Raw genomic sequence first — 17853 nt, 5'->3', positions numbered from 1 at the left:
AGCAGGTCGGCGGAGCACCGTTCTGTCAGGTAGCCTTACTGCTGCTACTCACTGTCAGCAGCCCCTTCATTCTCTGGGGAAAGCAGTTAGAATGTGCACAGCCAGCTGGAGTCCTGGTCAGCACTGGGGAATCTCAACGTTGCAATATCTAACCACACCCTGAGCGTACTGGTTCTGTGAACCAACTAAAAAGCAAATTAAACATCATTACTAAACAGCATTGGTCCTTGTGTGTACTTACAGGAACTGAAGCAGATGAGTTTCTATGTTTTGTTCTTTTTTTGCTATGTACCCAACTTGACCTCAAACTCGATTTTCCTAGCCAAATGTGGGGTTTACATAGCTGGAAATAGTGCTGCATGCTGGGGATGCGCCACGGTCGTTCGCATGCATGCATGGAGACCCTCAGCCCCACCGATCCCAGTCCCGCATAAAGCAGCCAAGTGTGGGCACACCATGATTCCACTACTGCGGAGTGAAGTTGTTCCTTGGCTACATAAGCACATTTTTGGTTTTCTGTGCATGTGTGTGGAGATGTGTCATGGGAGTCTGTGAAGGTCAGAAGAGGTCCTGCATCCACTAGAGCCATGTCACAGGAAGTTATGAGTAGCCTGATGACAGGGCTGGAAACCGAACTCGGATCCTCTGCTCTCAACTGCTGAGGCTTTTTTCTAGGTCCAAGTTTACAGTTTTTGTGGGTATGGGAAAAGTTCACTTTTAGTAAAAGGGGCCAGGTGTGGTGGCCACCCCAACACTCTGAACTCAAGGCCAGCCTAGTCCACCTAGCAAGTTCTAGACCAGCCAGGGCTAAATAATGAGACCTTATCTCAAAAACATTTTTCCTGCATGAAAAAGCTAAGATTAGTGCTAGCCTTAGCAGCACTTTGTGAGTTTGAGGCCAGCCTGGTCTAACAGCAAATTCCTGGACAGCCAGAGCTGGAGAGTCTAATATGCAGGGTGGTGGTGGCACAGGCCATTAATCCCAGCACTTAGGAGGCAGAGGCAGGCGGGTCTCAGAGGCCAGCTTGGGTTACACACAGAAACTCTGTCTTGGAACAAACAAACAAAAAACCAAGGCAAGTTTTATTTGGATACTAGAAGAATGACTTCTGTCTGCAACAAAATAAACTTTTCCATACATGTTGGAAAAGCTGTTGTGTGACTGTCCTCGCGGTAGGTAATCATAAGCCAGGCTTCATGGTGAAGTCGCAGAGCCCTCTGTCTGGTTTCTCTGAAAGCATCTCGCTCTCCAGAAGATGCTAAAGGCCTTGTATCTTTCTTCTTCAAACTAGCCAGGACACAGTGGAGACAGTCCAGGATTGAGTGAAGGCAAGTCTGAGCCACACTGTGTGCCTTGTAGATGTGACACTAAAATCAGCATCATGCGTCCTTGGAGCCACAACAACTGGGAGACGTCGGGGACCTTTTTGGTTAGAGTTAGAAGAAGATGATTTTCTTGTGCTTTGAGTTGGGGATTTGCCCCTTGGACTTCAACCTCCGCACAGCCTCCCTCATGTGCTTGGGCTGCAGGGGAGGGGTTTCTCCCCACTTTTCACACACATCCAGGGCTAGCGTGGGGAAAGAAAACAACATCATCTCCTAAGATTTTACTAATCATAACTCAAGTATTAGTTCTGGCTATTGTGAAATTTGCCCAAGAAACAAACCAAGATGTTTTCCCATTAAGAGAATACTATAAAGTCAGGCGTGATGGCGCACGCCTAATCCTGGCAGAGGTAGGAGGATCTCTGAGTTTGAGGCCAGCCCGGTCTACACAGTGAGTCCAAGACAGTCAGGGCTGCAAGAGAAACCCTGTCTTGAAAGAAAAGAAAGAAAGAAAGAAAGAAAACACACACGCACACCCCCCCCCCCAAGTAAGGAAAGAAAGCTAGCTAGGTATGAGCCAGGCGAGGTGGTGCACACTTTTAATCCCAGCACGCAGGAGGATCTGAATTCAAGGCCAGCCTGGTCTACAAAGTGAGTCCAGGACAGCCAGGGCTACACAGAGAAACCCTCTCTCAAAACAACAAAGCAAAAAGAATCTAATAAAGTATATCACACTGGCTTTGGTTATATCCCAAGGGTCTGTATGACTACAGTTTAAGAACAAATGGCACCACAAGACAGATGATCGGTGAGCAGCGGCCAGGTTTCCTCCCTGGTGGCGCTCTCAGTGGGACACTGCTGTCAGGCCAGCAAGCAGCAGAGGCACAGCTGGTTTTGCCACCCTGGGCTAAGGAAAGGGATTTCCTAAATGGCCTCACCTCATCCTCCCCAGCCCCACCCACCCAGTAACAAAAATGACAAGAATAGCCACGCTCCCCTCCAGACAAGGCTCATCAACCTCTAGTGCAGTCGGGACTCCCCACGGACTCTTGACAGGAGACCCTGTGAGAGCAATGCGGAAGAACCAATGCTACTCACCTTCTTCTACCACCTCCCCGACAAACACTTTAGAAATACCAGACATGGCAATCACGACATTCTGAGACACAGAGGTGCCAGTGATGGACTGGATTAGCTTGGAAGAGAGAAAGAAAAGACAGCCTGTGTTAAAACAGTCAGTAGCTGGCTTTGGAGTGTTGTCGCAGTGAGTGAGCGCCACACTGAAGGCTGAGTGCTAAAATTGAGACTATTAAAATGATGACCTGGGTCTGGAGAGGTGGCTCAGTGGTTAAGGGAGCTTGCTGCTCTTTGAGAGGACCAGAGTTCAGTTCCCAGCACCCATATTGGGAGCGTCACAATCACTTATAACTCCAGTCAAGGGGAACTGATGCTCTCTTCTGGCTTTAATGGGCACCCACACACATGTGGTATACACTCACAGACACATCAGTAAAAAACAAAAATGCAAACATTCTAAAACCCCAAGGGTTAATGTGTGTTATGACTTGCTGTACGTGACATATAAGGCAGGTGTTAGCCAGACAGTGAGGGGGTTCTCTCTCCCTCCTAGCAATCTCAGGTGCCTCACTTGAGAATGCTGAAACAACAGGGGAAACCAGCACACACATGTCCATCCTTACCCTTTTAATGGCTGCCTTGGGGAATGCTGACCGGCGATACATTTCATAACGGTTCAGCTGCTCCTCAGAAAAAGAAGAGACCAGGATTCTAGACAAAGATGAGTGAGTGAGTGATAAAGTTGGTTAATGAGAATGAATTCTAAAGGCGTAAATGAATAAAAACAAGCCAGTGACAGGGCATGTTTGAAGGATAATGCTTCATGCTGAGTGTTCATGAGGATATCATCACAACATGTCCACTCTTGAGGAATCTCGGAAATCCAGAGGAAGACAAAACACAACTTCCTTTCATTAAAGACAAAAGCAGCTGGATGTGGTGGTGCATGCCTGGTCAGGAGGTGGGCCACCGTGCTCCTCCTAAAAGACAGCAATGTGTGGAGAAAACACTCCATGCTGACTGTACGTCACACAGTAAACATCTCACATAGAAGCTTATGTTCAAATCAGAGTTCTTCAATATTAAGCTTAGAGGGACATATTAAAAATATGTAAAGTCTTTAGAAAGTTTTTGAGACATGATATATCCCAGGCTAACCTCAAATGATGTTATCAAGGATAAATTTGAACTTCTGATCCTCCTGGCTCCACTTTCCAGAGAATGGGACTACAGACGTGTCACCAAATCTGGTTTCACTCAGAGCTCTAGCCTCAGCCCTAATACCCTTTATATAAATCATTGACTCTGGCCCACATGGTGGCACAGGCCTTTAATCCCAGCACTCAGGAGGTGAGGCAGGTGGATTGCTGTGAGTTGGAGGCCAGCCTATCCAGGACATCCAAGGCTACACAGAGAAACCCTGTCTTGAAAACAACAAAAAAACAAAGATACAAAATTATTGAATCTGCATAGTGTTTGTGTGTGGAGGGGACACCATGAGGACACAGCATCTGTGTGGTGTGTGTGTGGAGGGGACACCGTGAGGATACAGCATCTGTGTGGTGTGTGTGTGTGTGTGGAGGGGACACCGTGAGGAAAGACAACGTGAAGTAGTCAGTGTTGTCCTCCCATCATGTGGGATTGACCTCAGGTTGTCACACTTGATGGCAAGTACACTTACCTGCTGGGCCACATCACTAGCCCTAAATTCCTCAACAACAACAACAACCACCACCACCTTCTCATGTGAGTGCTTGCTTGTGTATCTGTCTCTGCACATGTGTGTGCAGGTCCCCATGGAAGCAGAAGGGCTGGCCAGGTCCCCTGGCACTGGAATTAGAAGCATTTTAAAGCAGCCTGAAGTGAGTGCTAGGACCTTCCTGGTCCTCTCTCAACCCCCGAGCAGTCTCTCTAGCCCGCTGTACTCTTTATAGTTAGTTCTTTTAAATAAATAAAAGATGGCTGGACCAGTTTTAGAAGGTGAAGCAAAGACTTAATAGGGAATTCACAAAAATACCCATGGCCAATCGGGTTGGAGAAAGAAACAGACAGACATTGCACATTACCAAGGAACTTGAAATGATTAACTACAACAGGATCACAGACAGGACTACAGGAGAAACAAAACCAACAGAAAATCACACTTTCCATAAATCTGGAAGTACGTTGAAAAGCCTTAGAAAGCACGCATACTAGTGTTTATGCAACTAGTTCCAGCACTCGGTGGGCAGAGGCAGGTCGATCACTGTGAGTTCGAGGCCAGCCTGATCTGCAAAGTGAGTCCAGGACAGCCAAGGCTACACAGAGAGACCCTGTCTGGGGGGGTGGGGGGTGGGGACCCCACCACCACTACCACCACCACAATAATACAACTAGTTTATCTTAGAAAGAAATGGATGAGATGTAAAGATGTTCCCAAACATGTAACTCAACAGTGTTAAAAGAAACAAGAATGTAAAAGCCCTGACCAGAACAGAGGGCCTGACGGTGTGATTCAGGAACAGGTGCGATGCAGTGCAGCCAGGAAGCACTAATATTTATGAGATTCTGTCTGCACAAGCACATCCCAATAGCTTCTCTTCCCTCACCCCGCTTTGGGGCAGGATATTCTGAGTTATTTGCAATGAGCCCATATTATTGAAACCAGAAAATGAAATCAAGCTTTTTGAAGAAAATAATGAGTTTGATGTATTATTATTGATAAGGGAAACACTGACCAAATGTAATATAAAAACAACATTTTGAAAAAGAAATTATTTAATGCCCTTACATTTATGTATTTATTGTGTAAGGAGCATGCCTGTGTCAGAGGACAATTTCCAGGAACTTGTTCTCTCCTTCATGAACTCCATGTGGTATCCCAGGATGAAACTCAGGTCATTAGGCTTGGTGGTAAGCCCTTTCACCTGGCATCTTGCTGGCCTGAAATTATATCCAGGCATAGTGGTTCATGCCTGTCATCTCAGCACCAAGGAGGCTGAGGCAGGAGGATCAGAAGTTCAAGACTAACTTAAACCTCATGAGACCCTATCTCAAAAGCAAATGAACAAAAAAAGTAAGCAAGAATAGATGTGCACCTGAGTTAGAGCCCTGACATGGGGACAATTAGTGACTCATGGGGACAATTAGTGACTCACTGCATCTTCTGAATCTCATCTTCGTCCACTTTCTGCTTCTTCTCCTTCTTTTCCTTCGTGTCCAGTTTGAGTTTTTTGGCTGCAGGAGTAAGTAGTGATGAGTCTTCCCTCTCAGCGGCTGTTAAATCTGAGACATCCCGACTCTTGAGCTGGGAAGAAGATGGACACAAATTCTCATTACATATTTGGTACACTTTTCAGGCTTGGGCAAGGCCAGCCCAGCAAACCTGCCTATGCAGTAGCTGTCTGGTTCTGGGCACTGCCTACACCACCAGCATACGAAGCCATCTATCCCCTTTCCAGTCCAGCCAGGAGAGAAAATGAATAATCCCGCTTTCCAGTTTAGCCATGATAACATAGAGGTCCTGTATCTGTTTACCATAGTGAGGGGAAAATGCCAACGATCCAAAGAGCCCCTCTCATTTGGGCACGCCCTCTGCCCTCGCTGCAGGTGTCAGAGCCCCTCTCATTTGGGCACGCCCTCTGCCCTCGCTGCAGGTGTCAGAGCAGCCTTCATGCAGCAGCGTGTCTATTCTTGTCTTCTCTACTGGTTCATGAGGTCTTTCCCATTACTAGGTTGGAGACTTTTTGGGACAGTCTTTCTACCTTGTCCTGAAACTCTCTATGTAGAACAGGCTGCCTCTACCTCCTGAGAGCTAGGATCAAAGGCTTGCACCACCACGCCCAGTTTGGGAACTTCTTTTCCATTTGTAATTGAAGACAACGTCTCACTCTGTAGCCTAACCTGGTGGCGGCCCAACACTCCCTGGTCTCCAGTTTGTCAATTGTCCTGCCTCAGCCTCCTTGCTGGGGTTATCCATTTGTACCACCATACCGAGTTTAAACTAAGAACTGAGAGATGGCTCAGAGGTTAAGAGCATCGGCTGCTCTTGAAGAGGATCCAGGGTTCAGTACCAACACCCATATATGGCAGTTCACAGCCACTAGCAACTTCAGTTTCAGAGGATGTGATGCCCTCTTCTGATTTCCACAGGGACCAGGCACATCCATGGCAAACAAATACATCCAGGCAAAACCCTCATATAATAAAAAAAAATTTAAGTTATGCATATTTATGCATCGTGTGTGTGGATTAGCAAGTGTAGACCACAGGGCAGCTTTGTGGAGATGGTTCTCATTTCCTCGGCTTTCACAGCAAGCGCCTTTACCTGCCAAGCCATCCTGCTTGACCTAAGCTAAAAACTTTCTGAAGATGTTTATTACTTACATTTCTTTTCACATAAGCACTTATATGTTTTGTATTCATGACAAGTGTAATCCAAACTGTGTCCTGAACAACTTGCTGTGAAATCTTAATAACACCAAAACTCATTAATAAGATTTAATGGTTCCTTTAAAAAGAAATTCATGCCAGGCAGTGGCGGCACAGGCCTTTAATCCGAGCATTTGGCAGTCAAGCGGATGTCTGAGGAGGCCAGCCTGGTCTACAGAGTGAGTTCTACGACAGCCAGGGCCACACAGAGTGAACCGTGCGGAAATGGAACCTAAAGAACAGAGGCTCAACTAGGCTACGATGCTTAGCTTTTTGAAATGGCACCGTCGATGGTTTTGATAAGGCTCCGAAAGCCCTGGAATGTAACCCCCCGGTCACTGGTTCGATGTACCATAACCGAACTCAGTGCTTGGCGGCCAGGATCGAAGCGCCACCTCCAACATCGCCCTGTCCCCTCCACTGCCCCTCAAGGCTGCACACTAACAAAGAGTCGTAATGAATCCTGGTTCTCCTAGCTTTGGAATCCGGGAAGCAGTCAGACGCAACCTGGGAATCCTTCAGCCTTGCCACGCTCGCACCTACCTCGCTGTCCTCTGCCGCGGCTTCTTTCAAGTCCGCGTCTCCATCGCGGTCCGTTTCCTCCGGGATTCCCTCAGTGTCGGCAGCCGCCGGGGCCCCAGGAGTAGTCCTCATCTCCTCTGACTCCCCTGGCTCTCCGCCTTTGTCTGTGGGCGACTCCCCAGTGTTGTCCATCGCGGTAGAAGCGGCCCAGAGGCGATGGCCAGCACTGCCAGGCTGAGGAGTGAGGGACGACAAGCTGGTCCGTGGAGCTGGTGCTTATGTCTTGTCGTCGCGTCGAGATGACGTCACTCCCACCGGTCCTCGGATGGGTCATTTTCAGAAGTGCATTGACAACTCAAGGGATTCATTTAAATTGAAATTGATTTAGCGAGAAAGCAATGTAGAAACGTGGATCTTCTGCTTTAGTGAAGAAACGTCCTCGAAAGAGCGCATATTCGTTTGCTGAGAAGCCTCTTTTCCTTCTCCTTTCTAGAAACGCAAAGGAAATTAATCCTCCTTTAACTTGACTCTTTCAGCCCAAAGTCTGGGACACGAGAAAACTTAGTCTGACTGTTAGCTGCTGCTTTGTACTGAACAACTTCCAGCAGGGACCCAACCTCGTATTTTCCAATTCACCAGGGAATCGCTACGGCTTCCCTTCTGTTCCGCAGGCATCTCTAGCTCCAGCAGAACGTATCCAACGCTTTCAGTCAGCGCCCCAACCATTGGCTACCTGCCTAGAGTCAGAACAGGGTTACTAATATCCGGAGAAAAACCAGAAAAAAACAGTCGCCCCTTCCCAATTACATCCCCCGCCCCAGTCCACTAATACTCAAAATTGGCACTGGTTTCCCAAATCTGACTTTTAAAATATGTTTGTTGAATCTCACGACAACTAAGAGGAAGGTCTCTTCTGACCATTTATTTCACTTGAAGAGTTAGAAGGACGAAGAGCGAGGATACTGCTTTAATTTTTTTTCTTAAAAATGTAGTTCATGTGTATGGGCGTCTTGGCTGCATGTATGTCTGTGCACCGCATGCTTCCTCGATGTCCTGGAAGGACAGAAGAGGGTGTTGGTTCCGCTGCTGTGACAGCGTCATGTGGGTGCTGAGAATCAAACCCAGATCCTCTGACAAAGCAGCCAGTGCTTTTAACCCATCTCTCCAGCCATTCTCGGCCCCTCCTTTTGAGATAGTGTGTCACTATGTAGCCTTGGCTAGCCTGTAACTTGCTTTGTAGACCAGGCTGGCCCTTAGACTCACAGAGACGCACCAACTTCTGCTTCCCGAGTACTGGGATAAAAGGCGTGTGCTGTAACGCCAACTGCTGTTTCAAAACTCTCCGGTCTTCCCCGCCCCCCGCAGGCACCAGGGGGCGGGATTTTTCACGTCTGGGTATTCCGTGTTTAATCTAGGCGTCTTGAACGGAATTGAAACACAGGTAAGCGTTACCAAATTTCTTTTGTTTCTACAGTGCCTGGACAAATCACCATATTTCCAGTCCCATGAGGTCCCAAACCTTTGGGAAGGCGAGCACTTGAGGAGGCTCCGACAGGTGGGGCGCGTGTGTTCTCTCCCACCTGCTGACTGGGCGGGTGCTCTGGGCGTGGACCCCATCTCCGCCGCACGTCTCCGCTCCGCGAGCCTTGGCTAAGCTCCTAGCCCTTCAGTCACCTGCACGGCGGCGCGGAGCCCCGCCCACTAGGTGGGCAAGGGGGCGGGCCGCGGGGGCGCGGTGACGCGTGACGCCGGATCCCGGAAGTGACGCGCCGCGGGGGGGGGAGGCCAAGGAGGCGGGGGGTGGGGGGGAGAGGGGGTGGCGTCCCCGGCTGGTTTGAGGGGTTCGTTGCCCGGAGACGGAAAGTTTGGGAGCCGGAGCGGGCTCTGCGCGGCCCCGGGTGGGGTTTCCGAGGGGTGGCGGTCCTGGGGATGGGGAAGGAGCAGGAGCTGCTGGAGGCGGCCCGCACCGGGCACCTCCCGGCCGTGGAGAAGCTGCTCTCCGGGAAGCGGCTCTCCTCCGGCTTCGGCGGCAGCGGCGGCGGCGGCGGTGGCGGCTCCGGTAGCGGCGGCGGCTCCGGGGGCGGCGGCCTCGGTTCTTCCAGCCACCCGCTCTCCAGTCTGCTGAGGTGAGTGCGCACGGCGGGGCTCGCAGCCTGGACGGCGCGGATCCCTGGAGAGGTCGCGGCTCCCGAGGCGCGCGCGGCGCAGGCCGGGCTCTCGCGTCTGGCGTCGCCCGCTGCGGAGAATGGGGGGAGTGCCCAGGTGGCAGCTCGCGCCGCATGGCACAGCTCGGCGTCACCCTCGCCCGCCGTGGGGTGCCAGCTGCCGCTTCTCACAAAAGCCACTTGAGAGCAGACCGAATTCGCGGAATCCCTCTCACACCCTGCAGGAACTCCCACGCCGTGTAGAGCCCCGCGACTTCCCTGCCGGAGCACATTCTCGTCTCCTTCTCTTAGGAACTTGGAACGTTCCACCGGGCTGTGTTGGGACCCGGCTTTTGTTTGTTTTTTAAATTGCTTCTGCATGGAGCGCGCACGAGGTGTTCAGTCTTTGAGCCCCTCTTGCGCCTGAAGTTCAGTGTTCCGTTTCCGTGTAGGCATTCTCGCTGGGTTCGTCCAAATGGCATATGCTCATTTCCCCTGGGGACTTAATCGGTAAGAAACCAAGGTTTGGAAATACTTTCTTGGGGAACTGAGGTGCGTTCAACTTTCTGAGATCTGTGAGACACTTGGATCTGGGGCTGCAAGGCTTCGGTGGTGGTTGGGGGGGGGGTCACTCTTTGTAGCTTACAAGGGAGATTGGAATGCTGTCAGAGAACCTAAAATGTGTTGGTTCAGCAGCGCTTTCGTAGCTGTTTTCTTTTCCTTCCTTGTTCTTTTGAGGTTTTTAAGAAGTGGAAGTTCACTCAGAAGTGACTGCCTTAGCTTTTGCTCCCTATCAGGTCATGTACCTCGGCGTGAGTGAGCTTGGTGAGCTTCGACCCAGGAAGCCCAAGTGTTCAGTACTGAGTCTCACCCCTCAACTCTTCGGGGAGATTTTAAAAAGCACTCCGGAGTCCCCCTTCCTCTGCCCTCCCCAGGACTCAGGGTTATAGCCACTGTCCTTGGCTTTTTTTTCTTTTTTCCTCCTTTAAACGTGGGTGCTACCTCAACTTCAGGGGTTCCTGTTTGCTGAACAAGCGCTTTTCGGACAGAGCCATCTTAGGGGATGGTCAGTTTCTAAACAAATTGGTGATCCTCACTGTCAGTGGTTGGAACTTCGGAGTACAGACGTCTCCCTGGCATGGGTTGGAGGTCAGAGCCCCCAGGGGAAGGTGCTGTGAAGGTTTGGGGGTAGGTCCCTTAGAGTGGGGGATGTTCCAGGGCAGCACACCCTCATCAGGGGCAGAGGAAGGAGACCTGTTTGCTGCTCATGGCCTTCTGGGGGAACTTCTCGCTTGGGGCCTCGCGCAGTGGGGGGGGGGGGGCCTTAGAGGTAAATGAGAATATGTCCACTAGGCCTCTCGTAGTGACAGTCTTTCTCATGCTGTGTTAATGCCTGGAGACAGTGTCACAGGGTCTCCTAGTTAAGGTCACCGTTGCTTCAATGAAACACCATGACCAAAAGCAACTTGGGGAGGAAAGGGTTTATTTGGCTTGCACTGTCACTGTCACACCACTGAAGGAAGTTAGGACAGGAACTCAAACAAGGCAGGAACTTGGAGGCAAGAGCTGACGCAGAGGCCATGGAGGAGTGCTGCTCACTGGCTTGCTCCTCATGGCTTGTTCAGCCTGTGTTCTCACAGAACCTAGGACCACCAGCCCAGGGATGGCCCCACCCACAGTGGTCTGGGCCCTCCCCCATTGATCACTAATTAGGGAAATGCCCTACAGCCAGATCTTATGGAGGCATTTTCTGAATTGAGGCTCCCTCTTTTCAGGTGGGTCTAGTTTGTGTCAAGTTGGTATAAAACTAGGCTGCACACAGGTGTTCAGCAAATAAACACTGAACACACGTTGTTATCTTTTTCTCTTTTTATACTATGCCTCACTATGTAGCCATGGCTTTCGACTCATTATGTAGAGCAGGCTGGACTTTAACTAGCAGAGATCCACCGGCCTCTACCTCCCAGGTGCGTCACCAGACCTGGCCGCTTTTCTTTTTCTTTTTAATTCCACCTGTACTCTTTTAGCATCCTGCAGTTTTACTGTCTGAGAGGTGAGGAAAAGCTACCCACATTTGGAAGTCCCTCTCACTGGGGGACCTAAACTGTCCAGCATCCTTACTGGTGCTCCCTCAGGCAGAGGAAACACTGCCAAGAGTGAGCTGCTGTCTAGGTAAGCGCGGTAGTGAGGTCTGTGGAACACACTGGTTTTACTTTGGTGTGTGGATTGGTGTGTCCATTCCCGAGGGTCACAGAGCTGCTGGACCCCCATCCCCCATGGCTACAGATGCCAATGGGCGTCCTGGTCTCCCAAGCCCCTCCGGCCCTTGTTGCAGTGGGCGTGTCATCAGTTGAGGATGACCAGTGACCCTACCGGAAGGCTGGGGCCTCGTGGTCAGCGTGTTCCCTCTGTAGGGTTGGTGAGTGAATCCTTCATGTGCTGAGTTACTGTTGCAGCCTGTGGGCCCATAGCTGGGCATGCTGACCGCGTCTCAGCAGATGTACCCTCGCCTATAGCTGCAGTGAGCACAGATAGATGTACCCTCGCCTATAGCTGCAGTGAGCACAGATAGATGTACCCTCGCTTATAGCTAAGTGCAGTAAACTGTAGCCTACCTTTCTCCTGAAGCCTAAGGATCTTATAGCTGCAGTGAGCACAGATAGATGTTGCAAACTGCTTCTGTGTTTGTTTCCTCATGTGTTTATGACCCCCTCCCCTGATCATTACACAAAGGGTTTGTATGTATTCTGTGTGTGTGCATGCATGTGTATGTGGAAGCCATTCGGACAGTCTCTCAGGATCCCTCCTGTTTGCTTCTCCCCCAGCCCTGGGTTGACGAGCAGACTCCACCACTCCTGGCATTTTTATAATGGTTCTGGGGATTGAACTTGGGTCCTCATGCCTACAGGGCCAGCACTTTTCCAGCTAAGCTATCTCCCTCGTGTGTGTGCTGGAGTTACAAAATGCTCCCTTCTCTCCCCGCACACCTGGTCTCTCAGAACCATCTTCTACTCGGGTCTTAGCCTCACACGGCCGGTGATGGCCCTCATTCACAAAGATCTTGCCAGCTTTTAGGGGGCACATGCTGCCTGTGGTGGACAGCAGTTCACTGTTCCAGTCTTTGTCTGCCTGCCTTTCACAGCTCATCTCTTCGGTCTGTTTGCTGGCTGGGTTGTTACTGCTGTTTGTTTGTTTGTTTTGTCAACTGACACAAGCTAGAGTCATCTAAAAGGAGGGAACCTCAATTGAGAAAAGGCCTCCTGATTGATGGGCGCAGGCCCTGTCCATTGTGAGTGGAGCCACCCTGGACGGCGTGAGAAAGCAGGCTGAGCAGGCTACATGGGACAGGCCGGTAAGCAGCGTTCCTCATGGCTTCTGCTCCAGTCTTCACCTCCATGTCCATGCTTTGACTTCCCTCGGGGTGCAAGTGTGACCTGAGAGTTCTAAGCTGAAGTAAACCCTTTCCTCTCCAAGCTGCTGTTGATTATAGTGCTTGTCATAGTAACAGAAACCCTAACTAAGATGCTCTGTCATCCTGAGGTTTTTCCTGTTGCCCTCCTCGTCCACTGAGAGTACATCTGAGTCATAATGTCAGCCAAGAAGACCCCCCACTAGAAAAGTGTTTTCAGACACCGTGTACTTACTGTCTCCCCATGCAGCACAGAGCACTAGATAGGTCCTGAATTCACAGTCTGCTGCCATCAGTGACCACCACTTAACGTATAGACATTAACTACTTTGACCCTTACTCTCCGTAAGATAAGGGTACTGTTACCTGCCATATAGATTCTGCCCATATAGATAATAAATGCGGTGATAATAAATGCATCCACTGTGAGCTGGCCTCGGGTCATCACGGCCTGTCATGGTACACTTGTTATGTGCAAATACTGTTTCATTCTAAGCTTATTCATTTATTTTAGAGACAGGATCTAATGTAGTGCAGGCTGGCTTTGAACTCGTCTGTAGCCAAGGATGACTTTGAACTTCTGATTCTTGGTCTTCTAAGTCCCAAGTGCTTTGATTTCAGGTATATTCCACTTGTTCCGGCTCAGACACATTTTTTTTGTTTTGTTTTGTTTTGTTTTGTTTTGTTTTTTTCGAGACAGGGTTTGTCTGTGTAGCCTTGGCTGCCCTGGACTTGCTTTGTGACCAGGCTGGCCTCGAACTCACAGCGATCCGCCGGCCTCTGCCTCCCGAGTACTGGGATTAAAGGCGTGCGCCACCATGCCCGGCCTGGCTCAGACACATTTTAATTGGTGTTCTTTCCTGTTTGGTGATCTCTTCTTTGAGCAGTGGCAGGTTAGAAACAGTCAGCAAGGGCTAGGCCCTGATCAGGCAGACATGTGAATGCCGTTTGTTGACTGGGTGCCCATCGTCTGCTTTGTTCAGGCCAGGAGATTGTGCCCTGTGAAATTATCTCATCTAGCGTGGAGTAGGTGCCAGGTCAGAATTAGCCCTTCTGACGCGTGCGCAGTTCGCTAGTAGAGTTTATAGTGGTATAGTATGCATGTGACAAACTGACAAGGTGGAGTGTGTGCCTACCTGCCCCTGGTTGTTGGAAGCTGTGGAGATGGGCGTTTGTAGCTCTGCACACGCGAATGGGCCCACAGCGCTGTCAGGCTCTGTCTTAGTGCTGTCTGTTAGGAGTTGGCAGCTAGTAAGTGGAGATTATGCTCATAGATGTTTAATCTTTCTATCCAAAATGGTGCAAATATAATTTTTGTTACTTTACGAATAATTGGTAGGTCAGCTCGTTCTCCAGAGTGTCCAGTGCTGCAGAGATCCTGCTCTGCACGGTCTCTTCTTTGTGTGGCATGCATTTTCTGTTTCACGGATCCACACCAAAGCCTGCGAGCGAGGGACAAGAAACCTTTAAATTTTTTATTGGGTGTGTTTAGCCCTAAGCACATAGCAGACATGAGAATTTCCTGTAACAGCTGTCTGTGTTTAGGTTTATAGTGAAACTACTGATGTCCAAGAAAGTGATTTCTGTCTGAGAATACAGTAAGATTTAAGTTAAAAGGCCAAAAGGTCAGCGATGAAAAGAAACTTACCAGGTAGTTGCTTAAAACTGTAAGTTAGTCCCACTCCGTGGATTGGCATATGTGAAAGGGACAGCTAAGCAAGGTCCATGACAGTCAGACAGGGACAGTCAGAGGTGCTGGTCATGAAGGAGGCTCTGTCTCGGTTCAGGGCAGTTCTGTGGTCACAGGGGCTTGCTGAGGAAGTCCGGGAACCTATGGACAGTATCTGTGGATGTGATTTTAAGCTCCTTTTTACTCTACAATCTTGTGAAAAAATAAAAACAAACAAGGGGAAAATCCCACAAAGGACATGAAATGTTTCCCAGGGGAGGCCAGAAGAGGGGGTGGATCCCCCAGAATTGAGTTACAGGTGGTTGTGAGCCACTCTGTGGGTGCCAGGCACTGAACTCAGGTTCTGTGCAAGAGCAACCAGTGCTCTTAATGACTGAGTGGCCTTTCCGTTCCCAAGAACTTCGTGCATGCTTTTTTTTTTTTTTTTTTTTAAGTGTGGTTTTGTTGTCTGGCAGCCCTCTTCCCTAATTTTGTAGTTGCGTAGGGTATGGTGTTCTCTAAAGGAGAATGGCTACTTTGTTCAAAACAACAAAGAAAAAAGAAAACAAAGTAGCAATCCTGGCACTGCCGTACTTCACCTCTAGGATCTCGGCTTGGGAACGGAGGGCAAGGCTGGAGTTTGCTTCTAACCGTCGTCCTGGGCTTGACCTGGATCTTTCCTAGGAGAAAAAACAATCTAGCAAGTGCCACTCTTTCTTTGTTCTTTTTCTCTTTCTTTTTTTTGAGACAAGGTTTTTCTGTGTAACCCTGGCTGTGCTGAAACTCACTCTGTAGACTAAGCAGGGCTCAAACTCACAGAGATCCACCTGCCTCTGCCTCCCAAGTGCTGGGATTAAAGGCGGGCGCCACCACACCCTGCTGAGAGTGCAGCTCTTACTCGGAGGAGGACAGTATGCGCAGCAGAAGACAGTTTGTTTTTTGTTAAGGCTGTGCTGCCCCTTTCTCCAAATCCTCCAGTGGAGCTCAGTTTTCCCTGCACTAGCCTCAGAGGGTAAAGAGCCTGTGTGAAGTGTGACCTGGGTCCGGGTCAGCCTCGACTGTTCACTGTTAGGAGATAGCAGGGACCAGAACCAGCAGAAAGGGAGTGGCCCTCTCCACATTATTTTCTCTCCCAGCAAAGATCCAAGTCCGAGATCCTCGGCCTGGCGGGAGCAAGCAGACCCTAGCCCCGCGCTCCACTCCTGAGTCCGAGATCCTCGGCCTGGCGGGAGCAAGCAGACCCTAGCCCGCGCTCCACTCCTGAGTCTGAGATCCTCCGTATGAAGCAGATGTAAAGGCTTTTCTCCAGAAAACTCCCTTCAATCGTTTCCCGAGTTTGCTCACCGGAAGAGCTGTGAATTTGGGTTTTCAAGAAGGAAGGGCCAGATCGTTTCTGCCCTGGTTTTGGTATGAGAGTGAATACTGGGTTCCATGGTGCACAGACACCAAGGAAACCCCAAAAGTAGACAGTGGAGGACTTGTTCCTGGGAGCCATACTGCCCGTCAGGTAGGAGAAAGGACTCCTTTTTGGAGCATCCTGCGAAAATGTTTCCCACATTGATTCCAAAAGATTATGGGGAGATTTTTCTGTGGTGTAGAAAATTACATCGTGTAATATGTTGCACCCATAGAGCAATCCTCAAATAATTTTGGTGTGGTTAGAGTTAGTGGTGGCAGCCCAAGAAATTATATGGTAGGGCTTCCAATTTATCCTTCCTCAGTAATTTATAGATCAAGCTCATTTAGTTTACAAATCAAAAAGGAGTTTTTAAAATAAGTCTCTTGTCTGTCTTAAAGCCAGCTGTATCTGCTGGCCCTATCACTGCGATCACTGGGCCAGTGGGGAAGGATGTGACCTATCGGGACAGAGCTGCCTTCAGGCCGCTGCCCCGGAGCTCAGGACATCAGTCACAGCTTGTGACAAGGCAGCTCAGGACGTTTCTCCAAACCTATGGTCTCATAGGTAGAGCCTGCCTGGGCTAGTTTCCATCTCTCGAATGTCAGATGAGTCAAAAGAAACTACGCAAGGCATGTGTGGCCTAGCGTGTGTCCAGAGGTTATAGACTGCCGCTGCTCGGAGCATCCTTGGGAGCCACTTGCGTCCACCTTTGAGGAGCCGTACCGACGAGCGTGCCTGTGAAGGACTTGTCTTTCACCGTTGTCATTTTAACTTTATAGTACGTGACAATGCCGGCTCCTGATGCTTTCACAGGAGACGACTCTCAATCTACACCCCCAACAGCGTCTCTGCTTCCCAAGTGCTGGGTTTAAAGGTGCACGCTTCCATGCCCATCCTAGGAATCTCAGTTTTAAAACATCAGAGTGGCAGGTTTTCAATCCCTTGTTAATGTTTGGAACTGTGGGCTTTGGGGGCTGTGGAGTGTGTTGGCTGGCTTTTATGTCAACCCGACACGGGCTAAGAGTCATCTGGGAAGAGGGAACTCAACTGGAAAAACCCCTCCATCAGATCGGAGGCTTCTGTGCTGCATTTTCTTGATTTATGATTAGTATGAGAGGGCCTAATCGCTGTGTGTGTGTGTGGGGGGCTACCACCCTGGCAGGTGGTCCTGGGTTGTATTTGAAAGCAGGTTGAGCAAGCCAATAAGCAACGTTGTCCATCATGTCTGCTTCAGTTCCTGCCCTGACTTCCTCGATGATGGAATGTGACACAGAAGTATAAGCTGAGATAAAACCTTCGCTCTCCAAGTTGCTTTTGGTCCTGGTGTTTATCACAGCAATAGAAACCCGAAGAAAGGCACGGGGAGAGTGATGTAAGCCCCTTGGTGGACTATGGCGTGGCTAGGACAGTATGTTTCTGTGGTGAGTCAGCCTGTGTCTGTTCACACTAAGTGTCACAGGGCTTGCAGCTCACTGGTGCTGGCGCAGGGAATATGAACTCACAGCTTATTTGTGTGTGTTCAGTTGTTAGTTGGCTGGTTATTTCGAGGCAGGATCTCACTGGAACTCACTGTGTAGATCAGGCTGGCCTCGAACTCACCAAGATCTGCTGCTGTGATTAAAGGCATATGCCGCTGTGCTTGGCTGAGACCTTTTTTTAGTTTGAGGATTATAGACCCCTGCTTTATTGTAGAAAAATCTCATTTTTTTCTGGGCAAATCTTTTTTAAAAATGGAAATGACATCATTCTGATAATAACATGTGTCAGAATTTAACATCACATGTTATGAAAATGTCCTTGTCATTTTCTATACTCTCGCCTTGTTTTAAGAGCCTTGTAATATCTATGGTATTTAGGAAGTGTCATTTAACTCCTTGCTGGCAGTGGGATATGAGGG

At 49.5% G+C, this 17853-nt stretch overlaps 1 protein-coding gene across 2 annotated transcripts; it reads right to left on the bottom strand.

The window, feature by feature from the left end:
- Positions 1–1110: 1110 nt before the first annotated feature.
- On the bottom strand, positions 1111–7781 carry Taf11 (TATA-box binding protein associated factor 11). Of its 2 annotated transcripts, XM_051153458.1 has the most exons (5): positions 7357–7769; positions 5541–5689; positions 3027–3114; positions 2425–2521; positions 1111–1568 (listed from the first exon to the last, which is right to left on the bottom strand). In XM_051153458.1, exons 1-5 carry the CDS (start codon positions 7525–7527, stop codon positions 1438–1440), a joined length of 636 nt encoding a protein of 211 aa, XP_051009415.1. In that variant the 5' UTR covers positions 7528–7769; the 3' UTR covers positions 1111–1437. The 2 variants fall into 2 exon arrangements, with proteins under 2 accessions (XP_051009415.1, XP_051009416.1); XM_051153459.1 differs by lacking the exon at positions 2425–2521 and having other exon boundaries at positions 7357–7781.
- Between the last annotated feature and the right edge of the window lie 10072 nt (positions 7782–17853).

This window comes from Acomys russatus, chromosome 11 (genome assembly GCF_903995435.1).
Source record: "Acomys russatus chromosome 11, mAcoRus1.1, whole genome shotgun sequence".
NCBI classification, from domain to species: domain Eukaryota; kingdom Metazoa; phylum Chordata; class Mammalia; order Rodentia; family Muridae; genus Acomys; species Acomys russatus.
This window is presented reverse-complemented; position numbering and strand designations above follow the sequence as displayed.